At 35.8% G+C, this 14060-nt stretch overlaps 1 protein-coding gene across 1 annotated transcript in view; it reads right to left on the reverse strand.

The window, feature by feature from the left end:
• The window catches only part of DNAH8 (dynein axonemal heavy chain 8), a 121212-nt gene that overhangs the window by 67493 nt on the left and 39659 nt on the right, over positions 1-14060 (reverse strand). The window contains exons 32-41 of the mRNA XM_010706919.3: positions 13727-13789; positions 12107-12207; positions 10559-10696; positions 8842-9082; positions 7634-7833; positions 7151-7304; positions 6877-7040; positions 2886-2988; positions 2185-2289; positions 1745-1906 (exon numbers count right to left, since the gene is read on the reverse strand). Of these exons, the coding sequence (XP_010705221.2) occupies positions 1745-1906; positions 2185-2289; positions 2886-2988; positions 6877-7040; positions 7151-7304; positions 7634-7833; positions 8842-9082; positions 10559-10696; positions 12107-12207; positions 13727-13789 (1431 nt within the window). The remainder of the gene's footprint in view (positions 1-1744; positions 1907-2184; positions 2290-2885; positions 2989-6876; positions 7041-7150; positions 7305-7633; positions 7834-8841; positions 9083-10558; positions 10697-12106; positions 12208-13726; positions 13790-14060) is intronic.

A 14060-nucleotide genomic window follows, 5' to 3' on the forward strand; every position in this document is an offset into this window, starting at 1 on the left:
ATCTGTTACAGGATTTCAAACTCCAAAGAAAACATTTTTTTAAAGTTACAAAAAATTATCATATACCAAGATATGCACAAATTAAGCAGAACCCTCAGTTTCACTTACAATCCAGTCTAAGTGTAACCAGCATAAGAAACAAACAGATCTTAAACTGTGGGGAGACATTCTGCTGAAATTTTTTCTCTGACAGTTCACATCTAATTAAAGAACATTTTTTAAAAAATGTATTCATTTTCTACTGAACATGGGATGCACTACTATATTGATTACTGATTGTCCTCATTAGAGCACTCTGAACTAGAAAGTATTTTTTATTTCAAATAAATCTGGGACATTGAGTGTAAACTGCAGTCTCAGATTTTGACTTCCACAAATCCATGTAAATGACACATGATTTCCACGAATCCAATTGATATCCATGGCAAAACATGATAGAAGAGAATTCTATCAGTACCTTTCTTTCCCACGTTGTTAAATTTATAGAGTACCAAGACCTAACACTTTGACATCCATTTTCTACTTTTTGTCTCCAATATCTGTAACAAGTTCAAGGCTACAGAGATTGTGAAGCAGGAAATATCTCCTCATTTTAGAATAATTTGGCTACCAAAAATCAAATTTATTTTAGAATGACAGCTGAGTTAGAGGGGAAAAAACACCTTTGGATGCAACTTTTTTCTAGCTGTCTAAAACAGAAGCATCTGAGACAGTAAAAAGATAATTCAAAGGAATGAAAATATATCAAATATTTTTAAGTATTTTGTCTAATTTCTTCTCTGTCCTATAACAAAGCACTTATTTCTCTGTACTTTAAATTTCTTGACTAAAGATCATTTTCTTCTCTCCTTGTTCCTCTCACCCTGTCCACTACTTTTAACACAATTAATTTGTGCTGTCTTAACAATCCTAACATTTGGATTGGGAAACAAGATCTTTCCAGGTGAAAATAATGCCACCTCAAAATGTCTGACATGTAGGCAAAACAGGCAGTACATCATTCTTTTTTTCTTAAAGCAACAGACATCTTAAATTCTGCTAAGATAAAAGCAGTTGTCATAAACACAACTTTAAGATAATTCTGTTCAAAATCTAAATGTCCTGACCAATTTTTGAAATTAGGAATGTACTGCAAGTTTTAATATTTGCATAGATTCTATAAAATAGTTATGCCTACTGCTGTAATGATTAACAAATGGCTGGGTCAGAATACAGAAAGGCTGAGAAACAGTTCATTATTTGCTAATGAAATTTATTATCAATCACTAAGATGGAGAAGTCTCTATGCAAACTAGAATCTTTGAAGATAGGCTTCTACTAGGTGTGTATTATAATGACAAATACATAAATTATGAAGTCCCATAAATCTTCATAAGATGAGATAACCATAATAACAGCCCTTGCAAACATAAATTACGAGAGAGAAATCAATCTGCACAATAAATTTTCTTTGCATATCAAAGAGGTTCAATAGCCATCACAGAAGATGTAAGCTCTACCTTGTATTTTCTATGAGAATAGAAAATTATTTTAATGTGGATTACAAGAAAAATATTATGCTATACATTGTGTACCAAAATTGAGGTTGTTAAAAGCTGCCTGCTACTGGGTAGATTTATACCCTTGTTTTCTCTTTAGCAAATTCCTCATATAGACAGTCCATTAGTCTATATGTTGTTTATTTCCCAAGCCCCCCAACACACAGTCTAGACTGCACACACAAACCCACATTCTGTATTCTCACCTGTGCTGGAAAGTGATTGAGAAAATTCAGCAAATCATATCCCGTATCACTAATTTGGTAATATGCTGCCCTAATTATACCATGCAATGAAATCTGCTGCACATGTAGTAAATTCTGCAACCAAAGCTCTACTGGTCCTTTTGCAATCACTGGAGTGTCCAACTGAGAAATAAATAAAAGGGAGAAAATAAGACATAGTTAATAAACTCCTGTTCAACACTGTTAGTTAATAGATAGCTACTAAAGATCTTTGCACAAAAATTATAAATTTAAATACTACAAATACTGCAAAAATTATAACAATTTTATTACATTGATGACTGAAACATTTATTTGTAAATACAGTATTCAACTTAATATATATTGATATGTTGGATAATAGAATGATTTTATCTATTACAAGATTTCTGTGTGTGAGTAGGGAAATATCAGCAAATTACCAGTATTTTTTCTCCTTCTCTTGATATGACTGCCAGTATGCGATCATAATCCTTTTGGTGAAATTCTACTTCATTTATATTGTCAGATATGGAAAGCAGATGTGGCTGTAAGGATAATTCAGGAGTCATTCAAGTTATTCAGTAACATTAACATTAAATAGCATTAGCATAGAAGAAAACAAAATTTAAGGTAAGGTAATCTTGTGAAGATTTCTCTGAACTTATGGATGAACTTCAGGCCATCCAAAGATAATAACCGTAGAATATTTGCGTAGGATTTTATCTCAATCTGTTATTTTTTTGTGTTATGGTTTTACAGTTTCCACCAGTGATCGAGCAGAACAAAGATCAGTTATTACCTTAGATCTACTATCTTACCTCAGCTCTCAGCTACAATCCAGGAGTAGCCAGACTGATTTAGCGCTATGCTAAGCAACAAGGTCTCATGGGGTCCCTTTCATTAAAGAACCTCCAGCAAATCTTAAAAGGCGACCATATTCTAGTGTTCTGGATTCTGAATATAAATATTTTTAATTACAAATATCTGTTCCCTATTTTGCTAAAGACTAATGAGCAAGAAACAAACAAACAAAAATTTCCATAATTCACAAGAAAATGTTAACATTCTAATCTATTAACTACTTTTCCATATTTAAATTTCCTTTTTGTTCTAAGCAGAAAAAAAATCACTAGGGTTGTACCTGAATTGTATGAGAATCACTTGCTTGTCCAAGAATTTCAAGAAGGACAGGATCAGAAACAAAAAAGAATCTAGGAAACAGTAGCCTCTTCTTCTCTAAGTATCTTTAAAATTGAACAAGACTTCCATTAGAATTTTTCACCTTGTATTTTTTCCCCCCCTTAAGTAGAACTGAAATATTTCATTTTCTGTAGATTTAATTCAAAAAAGAAGACTTGGGTTCATGCCAAAGTATATCTAATTTCAGAACATTTTAAAAAGTTTTTAAAATAGAAAATGCTTTTTAAAAAGAGTAACAAATTGAAATATTTTTCACAATAACAGAAAAATTATGTGTTTGTACACACACTAAGAATGTTTGCTCACCAGCTTTCTCACTGGCAATGGTACTTTCTTAATATATTCCATATTATATCATCATTACAGATCATAATCCCTTGATGCAAATGTTCTTTACTCAGCACCTGGCCTGATATCTGCTGATGGGTCTCACCTGCCTCAAAGGGGGAAATGGATCCTACCCAAAAGCTGGCAAAGCTTGTTGAGAAGGCTTTAAACTAAATTTGAAGGGGGAATGGGATAAAACCAGGCCTGCTAGAGATGAGCCTAGAGGAACGATGACAAGACTGGGGATGAGGGAAGGGGCTCAGCTAAAGCACATCTACACCAATGCACACAGCATGGGCAACATGGAGGAGCTGGAAGATACTGCACAGCAGCCAACTGTGACTTAGTTGCCACTACAGAAATATTGTGAGATGGCTTCCATGACTGCAATGGATGACTATAAGCTCTTCAGAAGGGAAAGACAAGGAAGGAGGGGTGGTGGTGAGGCTCTCTATGCTAGAGAGTGTTTTGATGTTGTTGAGCTTGAGGAATGATAAGGTTGAATCTCTATGGGTTAGGATCAGGGGGACGGCCAATAAGACAGACATCCTGGTGGGGGTCTGTTATAGACCACCTAATGGGATGAAGAGACAGATGAGTTGTTCCACAAGCAGCTGTCAGAAGCTGCTCGATCACCAGACCTCGTTCTCATGGGTGACTTCAGCTTCTCTAATATATAATGGAAATTCAGTGCGATGCAGAAGAAGGAGACTGAAAAGTCTCTAGAGTGTATGGCAGATAACTTCCCAATACAGCTGTTAAGAGAGCCTGTCAGAGGAGGTGCCCCTCTAATCCTGCTGTTCACAAACAGAAAGACTGGTGGGAGGTGTGAGAGTCGGGAGCCGTTTTGGACAGAGTGACCATGAAATGGTAGTTCTCCATTCTTGGTGAAGTCAGGAGGGGGTGCAGCAGAACTGCTACCATAGACTTCCAGAAGGCAGACTTTGAACTGTTTAGGACATTAGTAGGAATTGTCCCTTCGGATTTGGTCCTTTTCTCCAGAAAGGCTGGTCACTCCTCAAGAAGGAAGTCTTAAAGGTGCAGAAGCAGGCTATCATCCTGTGCTGCAAGAAGAGCCTGTGGGGAAGATAACCAATGTGGATGAGCTAGGAGCTTTTCCTGAAGTCCCAAGAGAAAAAGAGAATCTTCCTCCTGTGGAAAAAAGAACAGGCCACTTCACGACAGTACAAAGAAGTTGTTAGGGATGTATTTAGAGAAAATTAGAAATGTAAAAGCCCAGCTTGAACTCGAGCTGGCCACTGGGGTAAAAGGGAACAAAAAACCTTTTTTACAAATATATTAACAGTAAGAGGAGGGCTCCATTCTTTACTGGATGCAGTGGAGAACTTGACCACTGAGGATAAGGAAAAGAAGGCATTGAGAACCTCAGCCTTTAAATCTGTCTTTAAAAGTCAGACCAGCTATCCTCAGGGTATTCTACCCCTTGACCTAGAAGTCTTGGATGAGAAGCAAAATAAATGCCCCACGATTCAGGTGAAAATAGCTAGAGACCTGCTACTCCACCTAGACTGCCACAAGTCCACAGGATCAGATGGGATCCTCATGAGGGAGATGGTGGAGGCGATAGCCATGCTGCTTTCAATCATCTATTCGCACTCCTGGTCAACTGAAAAGATCCCAGAGGACTGAAGGCTTGCCAAGGTGACTCTCATCTACAAGAACAGCCATGCAGAGGACCCAGGGAACTATAGGCCTATCAGTTTGACCTCAGCGCCAGGAGAGGTTATAGAGCAGATCATTTGTAGGGACATCACACAGCATGTGTGGGACAATTAGGGGATAAGGCCTTGCCTTATGGGTTCATGAAAGGCAGGTCGTGCTTGACCAACCTAATCTCCTTCTATGATCAAGTGACCTGCCTGGTGGATGAAGGAAAGGCTGTTGACTAGTCTATCTAGACTTCTGCAAAGCTTTTGACACTGTCTCCCACAGTATTCTCTCAGAGAAGCTGGCACCTCATGCCTTAGACAGATACACTCCTTGCTGAGTAAAGAACTGGCTGGATGGCTGGACCCAAAGGGTAGCAGTTGGCAACCAGTCAAGAGCAGTATTCCCAGGGATTGGTACTGGGGCCTGTCCTGTTCAATATCTTTGTTCATGGCCTGGATGAGGGCATTGAGTGCACTCTCAGTGAGTCTGCAGATTACGCCAAATTGACAGGAATTGTCAATCTACTTGGGATAGGAAAACTCTACAGAGGGATCTAGTTAGGCTGGACAGCTGGGTTAAAGCCAGTGGAATGAAGTTCAAGAAGACCAAGTGCTAGGTCCTGCACTATAGCCACAACAATCTCATGCAATGCCACAGGCTTCGGACAGAGTGGCTGGAAGACTGTGTAAAGGAAACAGATCTGGGGATATTGGTCGACTCAGCTGAACATAAGAAAGCAGTGTACTCAGGTGGCCAAGAAGGCCAATGGCATCCTGGCTTGTATCAGAAATAGTGCAGCCAGCAGGAGCGGGGAAGTGATCGTCCCTGTGTACTCAGCAGTCATGGGGCTGCATCTCAAGTACTCTGTTCAGTTTTGAGTCCCTTACTACAAGAAAGACACTGAGGCACTGGAGCATGTTCAGAGAAGGGCAACAAAGCTGGTGAGTGGTCTGAAGCACAATTCTTGAGAAGAGCAGCTGAGGGAACTGGGATTGTTCAGTCTGGAGGAGTCTCAAAAGGGATCTTATTGCTCTCTACAACTACCTGAAGGGAGATTGTAGTGACATGGGGGTTGGCTTCTTCTTCCTTGGAACTAACAACAAGACTAGAGGGAATGGCCTCAAGTTGTGGCAGGTATATTCAGGTTGAACATTAGGAAACACTTCTTCCCTGAAAGAGTGATCAGGCACTGGAACAGACTGCCCATGGAGGTGGTGGAGTTGCAGACCCTGGAGGTGTTCACAAAACATTTAGGTGTTTTACTGGTGAACATGATTTAGTGGGAGCTATTGATGATAGGTAGGTGCTTGGAATGGATGATCTTGGAGGTCTTTTCCAACCTTAATGATTCTGTGATTCTCTCACAGCTGAATTTAGAAATACACAGAATGCTAGAACACTGAACACTGGAATCAGCCTTCCCACCACAAATGTATAGCAAACTAGTAATTAGATCTGTTCATCTGTAATTCGCACATTATGGATTTTGCAGATACTATTTGCTTTGTCCTCAGGTCCTTTCAGTCTGCTAAATCTGTGTTCAATGGTCCAAAGAAAACAAGCTGAAAATTTACTGTTTGATTTTATGTAAACAAGACTCCTAAAGCTGCAATTAATCCTTACCTTTCAAGTATTATCAACATAAATTTTCATTCAAGAGACATCATCTTTAGCAGTTACCTATGCAGTTTTGAAGAAACTTAATTACAAAAAGTTTGGAAGGCTTCTCTTGCTAGACACAGAAATACGCAGATTAGAAGTAAGGAGAAATTGTATAGCTATAATGTAGAAAAAGAAGATCTAGTCTTCAGATTTGCTCTTAGAAAATCCTTAAATATTTAGTTTGGAACTAAAATTAAACTGAATTTATATAAACTATTTTCAAAATACAAACACATTAAACACATATATATATATAATCAAAGAATTCATACCCTGTAAGTGACTTCTGACATACTTCCAGTTGTTCATGTAAGTGAGGCAGAAGTTGCTCCATAGTCTCATCTCCAACACAGCAGGCAATTACATTTGAATTTTCATGAGCTCGTTGCATTATTCTTACCCATGACTTATCAATATTCTGAAAACGCTTTGCTTCCTATACACAAAAAAATAAAAAATAAAAAAAAGTGCTTTCCTAGCATCCTCTGGGGGAATTTAGTACACAGATAACTATTAATATATAATAGGCAAACACTGTAAGTTTACCTGCGGTAACTGTTTTGCAATATCTCCTCCTACAAAAACTGCTTCAAGATAAACCCAGAGATTTTGTACAACCAACCATTCTTCAATTATGTCTGTAGAGCCACTTAGTTTAGAAATCCAACTCTGAATATCTTTTTTAAATGGTGCATTGTATCTGAAATAAAGGACAAAAGACAGAGAAATTTAATTCTCAAGAAAGCTATTGTTAAACAGAAAGCTAAAATATGATGGCTAAGAGAGAACTTAGAGAGCAAGACAAATCTCCTAACAGCTCCTAACAACTTTATTATACTCAAATATATTGAGATAATAAGTTGTTATTAATATATTAATGTCTGCCAGTAGAGGAAGTTTTTAAATCAGAAATTCTAATTTTTATTCTTTTTTTCATTAATAAATAACATTCAGTTCAAATTTACTGTTGATTTATTCTAATAATAGTATAGTTACTGAAAACACCATGCAAAATCATTTTAAAAGTACCTATTGCTCAGTAAAGAGCCAAGAATCATTAAACTATCCTCCATCAAAGTTATGATTTCTGCTGATTCAGATCCCTTTAGCAGCAACTCTCCTCTTCCTTTGAATGCTGAAAAGCTCAGAAATTGGTTTCCCCAGATTTCAGCTATTTGAGATAGTTTGGCTTCTATATCCTTTTCCTTTGTAGCAGAAATACATATATCCTGAACAACAAAAAAAAAGTTTTTAGAATCTTTGTTCTCCATAAATGAAACCGTTCCAAATGTTAATCTTCTAATAACGGTCTGTTTAAAATCAGTGTATGAAATTCTGTAAGATAATATGGCTGTGTGACAAATGCACAAATCACTGTGCTAATTTTGCTGAAATGTCTCTGAAATGAAGTATATGGATAAGTGAAAAGTACTCCATTGGAAATGTATTAGTATCCCATTTCTGTGGCTTCATGTTTTGTTATTTCTGCATCACAAGATTTCTGAATCATCATTTCTATATGGTTTTGAGTAATGACATAGATATATTTGTTATCAACTCTTAATCCTGTCTCATTTCAATTTATAGAATCACAGTATCTCAGACGGAAAGAATCTCTGGAGATCATCAAATCTATTATCCCATTCAAATCAGAATTGAATTTAAAATTAAGCAGATCAACCTGTAATGCTTCCATTAAAAAAATCAAATAAAGTATGAATACAATAATATCGTTTGCATCTGTATTTAAGCTACAACACTCACAAACTCCACTGAGAGTTCTTTTCAGGTTATTTGTGGGAAACTTTCAAGGTTTTATGGTTTAGAAGACTCTATAAAGGTCCAGAAAAGTATTCATGTTAAATGAAGACTTGTGGAGTTTTTCCTCTGTAAAGTATCTCATTCATTTACATATCTTTAAAGAAATCAGACAATAAAAATTTAGGTGAATGTGATCATTTGAAGCTTATTTTCTGTTAAACAAGGGCTAGAAAATCAGGACAAGGAAGAAGAGATTATCAATAAACATGTGTCTGAAGATTACAGTTACCATTTCCACTTTTCTTCATACAAATGAGATTTCTAAACATAGTATTAATTAATTTCAACCAGTGTGGTCTGCTTGACAGACAAGACCCTTAACAGTGTAAAAAATATTTTTAAAAGTTAGGTGAACATAATTTTTAATATTCTGTGTTAATATCATCAAATGAAGTGCAAAAAAGACATTTATCTACCTCAATATCATCTTTATTTTGAAGAATCGGGGCTTCCATGATGTTTCGAAGGCAAAATGAATCAGATTCTACATCAAATTGATGTCCTGTTGTTTCAGCTATACGGTTCCAGTGCCTTGGCTTCATTGCTTTGTCAGTCATCAATTCCAACAAAGGACAAGACTCACTAAAATCATCAATTTTTTTCTTTAGATCTAAAAATGCTTGCCAGGTTTGGAGTCCTTTAGGTAGTCTACGGCACCTGCAATTGAGTTAAGTTGGTGCAGTAGTAAATGGCCTTTTATAGATACAGGAAATCTTAAAAACATTGTAAAAACAGATAGGAAATGCAAATTAGCTGCCATCCAAGTCAACATTTTCTATGTAAAACCATCAAATTAGTCACCTTTTTAGAAAAAAACTTGTGTAAATATCCTCCCTAACAATAATACTTAACATTTTTTTTTTTACCAAATGAACAGAAATATTTCAGTTTGCATTGAAACATAAGTCCATTAACTGCTTTTCCTTACAAATGTTTATTAATTAAAAAAAAAAACAAATTTGTTAACTTCATATATGTAAATCTTGCAGAAATCAATAATACACAACACACATTATCGTATCACTTTGGAGATAAATATAGAAATTAAAAATATATGGTAACATTATCTTCTCATTCTGGTTAGAGGTCTATAAAATATTAGCTAAGAAAATGAAAACTAAATACTTCTAATGGGAGCAGAGCAAGGAAAGAGAGTTAAAGGAATAATTATTGCATTGAGCCTACTTTTACAGAGCCTGTCCAATAGCAGGGAGCTTGTTATAAAGTAGGACTGCATTATGTACCAGGTTAGTGATGGACTGAGCTTAAAGAAGTTATTCTGTTGCAAAGTAATTCTTGTCCTACTGTTATTTCTTCCAATGATAATATAGATACTCCTTAATAAGGTTAGAAAATATTTCTGAAGCAATCTAACAAAATAAAATACTTTTGAAGGAATTTAATAAAATAAAGTTAACTTTCTTCCTAGCAGCTGGTATGGTTCTCTGCTTTGGATTTAGGATGAAAATGATGTTGATAATGCACCAATGTTTCGGCTGTTGCTGAGAAGCGCTCATACTAAATCAAGGACTTTTCAGCTTCTTATGCTGAAGTTAGGGCTTCACAAGAAGCTGGGAGGAGAGAGAACCAGGACATCTGACCCAAACTGGCAAAAGGGATATTCCATACCATATGACATAATGCAGAACAATAAAACTCTGGGGAATTGGCTAGTGCTGGGGAGCTACTGCTTGGGAACAAACCAGGCATTGGTCAGTGGGTGGTGAGTAACTGTGTTGCATTTATTCTGAATATTCTTTTATTATTATTACCAATGTTCCTTCATTTTCTGTCCTGTTAAACATCTTTATTTCTGCCCTTGGGTTTTACCTTTTTTTTTTTTTTTTTTTTCCCCCCCTCCAATTCTTTCCCTAATCCCACTACGGGGTGAGTGAATGGCTGTGATACTTAGCTGCCTGATGGGTTAAACCACAACATCTGTTATCAAAACCACAGGTAAAAGGCTGGTTAAATGAAACTACAGCACTATCCTGCTCTCCTTGGCAAGCCTGATCACCTTAAGATAAACCTTATTTGTGTAAGTTTTATATGTAAATATAGCAAAGAACTTTTCTGAAGCCACCTGAATATTAATGCATTTAACTTAAGTTACAGTTCATGCTATGATCACACCTGTTCTGAAAATCCAGAAGCTCAGCATTAATTTTTTCAATATCTACATCTGTCCAAAGTATCTCATAATAACCATTTATGCTGTTTATTACAGTATCATACAATCCATACAGTTTCTGAAGAAAGGCTAACTCCTTTCTGGAAGAAAAACCATCATATTAAAAAATTAAATCAGTGATTTGGATATTTATCAGTAGTTAAATACACAGTATCTCTACATAGTATCTCTACTATTACTACCAAAATTTGAGATAGATCGATTAGATTACATTTTTTTAATCCAGAAAATAACAGTTCGTTAATAAAAGCCACATGCACAAAAAGTAGACTATACTGAATACCTATTTTTCACACCAAACTTATATAGGGGAGGTTTTGCTTTGGATTAGTTCAAAAAAACTCCAGTTCACCCAAAAGAAGTGAACATCAGCATCAACAGCCTCACCTCAAGTACTGTATGCAGTTCTGGGATATAAATATAAGAACATAAAACTAATAGAATGTCTCCAAAGGAGGTCAACAATGATGAAGAAAGTAAAAAAGGGCATGACCTATGAGGAGTGGCTGAAGATACTTGCAGAGGAGTGATGTCATTGCTGTCTGCAACTTCCTCAAGATAAGGTGCATAGAGCAAGGCACTAATCTCTTTTTCTCTAGTGACTGGTGATAGGACATAAGGGAACAGCTTAAACCTGAGTCAGGGCAAGTTCAGGTTGAATATAAGGAAAACATTCTTTACTGAGAGAGTGGCCAAGAACTGGAACAAGCTCCCCAGGAAAGGATCAATGTTCTAAAGCTTGTTGGTATTTAACAGACATATGGACAATGCTCTTAGTCATACGGTTTAACCTTCATGGTTCTCTGTGCAGAGTCTGGAGATGGACTCTGATCCTCCTGGGTTGCTTTCAACTATGGATATTTTATGATTCTACCCACCTTGAGCTGGCACTGTTGGACAAAGCAGAGTGTGCCATGGCAAGTGGTGACAATTACTCAACTTACTTCAGAACTCTGAATCTGAACCAAAATGCTAATGAAAAAACAGCCAGAAAGGGTCAGATCCTCATTTGTTTGAATCATTATCAATCACTAAAATGGCTGGTGCGGAACCCTTAGAATTTGATTCTCATTAGTACAGCTGCTCAAAAAAAAATTTAGACTTCATAAACCTCTAATGATATAAAGTCATATATGATTACACGCTGGCTTTTCCTTGTCTCTTTCTTCTTGTTACTATTTTATCTCATCACTATAATAGAATACTATACTTGTATGTATACGTGGGTATATTTTTAGGACATGGCATTCTACTTCTTTATATAGTGTGATACCTGTATTAAAATAATCTGGTGTGGTTCTGCCACCATAATATATAAATAAAATTAACTTTTATTAGGAAATTCTTTAGAATTCTAAAATTTTTGTTGATATTTTCTGAAATTAAAGTAGTGGAAACATTCCACATTTCAACATTTCCCTCCTTTATGTACCCTCTGCCTTTTTAAAATACCTAATAAGCACCTAAGACAGCTGTATTTCAATAGTTACCTGACTTTATGCAAAACTTCATAGTCTGTGACAGGCAATCCAAACAACTGTTCTCCAGAAGAGTATGTGATAAACTTTCTCCAAAGCTCATCAAAATTACTCTGAATAAATTAGGATTCATACAGACAAAATAAAAAAAATACTTTACATTTTAAATTATCTACTAAGAAATCACTGAAGTTCTAAACTTGTCTTTAAAAACTTCTATTAAAAGCATATTTAAATGTCTGAAAAATAATTTTTGTATAAAATTTTTAAACAATTCTCATGTAAAGTAATACTCAAATCTATATTGAATTCAGTTACTGAAAATATATGAGAACGGCTCTGAAAGTAATGCCTCCTATTTTGTCATGCTGGGCCACAAAGTCAGAGGCAGATCTTGGTGACCTGGCAGTAGAGGTTGAACCATTCCACCAATTTGTTGCCATCTGACAAATGCCATTGTGTCAGAATGCCTCTCTGCTGCCATCTGACATGGAAGTGCATATGAAGAAAAGGTGTGTGGCTGAGTTCCTCCTCCTGAATGGAAAAAATGGCACCCACTGACATTCACTGATGCTTGCTGATTGTTTATGGAGACCAAACAGTGGATGTGACCACAAGACAGCAGGTGGTACCCTACAGTAGTGGCAACACTACAGAGACAGAGGTCATCTCCCCTGGTCTAGATTTGTGCAAGCATGGAATGCTTGTATATGAGAAGCAATAATTTGAAGAAATATTTTACAAAAATTGGATGGGAAATTAATTCCTCATCCTCCAGACAGAAAAGAAAATAATTGTATTAGCTGGTAAATTGTTCAGTATGGATAAAAACATTGGAGAATGCCAACACAATTATTTTCAGGAAAAGTGTATCTGCTTTTTAAAGCACTGGATAAACATAGGAAAGTGGAAAGAAGAATGATTTTAATAATAAGTAGTACAAGGCATTCTTTTAGCAAAAGAAATGTATCTAAAAACAATGTATCTGAAAAGCAAATTAATTTGAAGTCTCTCCATTTTCTGTTTATATTAGAGACATGTTGGGATTTAAGTACATTTTTCTACTTTGTCAGTGCTTTTCAAGAACGTTGAGTTCATTCTTACAGAATCACATACAATATGTAAGTGACTGAGAAAAGTCCTACAGAAAAAAAATTAGCAATTTATTACTATTTGCAAAGAAAAGTATTAAAAATTGAATAAAGTCAACTGGAGATCCATGATCTAAGGCCCATAACAAACAAAAATCAAGCTGAAAGGCAAATATGTAATGGAAGATGTGATGTTTACAGGAGGAGGAAAATACACTCATGTGGCTGATATGTAACTTGCCTTCTCAGCCATTTTCAAGCCATGATACTTGTTTTTCTGTTGTTTTTTCTGTTATTGTTGTTTTGAATACTGTTTCAAGCAGATAATTTCTGCCCATGAAACATGAAGCAAGTCTACACATCAACCAATTCCTCCACATTAAGGAACACAGTGCCTGATAAAATTATAGTTAACAGAATTCTACATAGAATATTAGTGAAGACTGCAATCTTTTGTTAATTTATCTTCCTAAACTTACTTTGAAAAGCAACACTGGATCTAATTTTAATTCTTTCAAAAATTAATTGTTCATTTGCTTACCTGAAAGATCTGTAGCCTATTACTAGCTTCCTGAGGTGGAATATTTGGAACCATAGGGCCTTCCTTTTAAACAAACAGTAAACAGAAACTGAATTTTAATTCCCGAAGTGACAGTGAGGTTCCAATCAACTTATGTCTGTTGGTGATGTAATACTTATAATGGTAAATCTAATAAAAGATAATATTCACTCATTGGCTTAATTGAATTGAATAGTACTAGACTCACATATTCTCATTTTTGTTAAAATTAAACAAAATCAGTGAGTGGCCCAACAACACCTTCTTGTGGTATACATCAACAACATCATATTGTGGTACAATAAAAGATATCATA

Source organism: Meleagris gallopavo, chromosome 2, assembly GCF_905368555.1.
Source record: "Meleagris gallopavo chromosome 2, MGAL_WU_HG_1.1, whole genome shotgun sequence".
Taxonomy (NCBI): domain Eukaryota; kingdom Metazoa; phylum Chordata; class Aves; order Galliformes; family Phasianidae; genus Meleagris; species Meleagris gallopavo.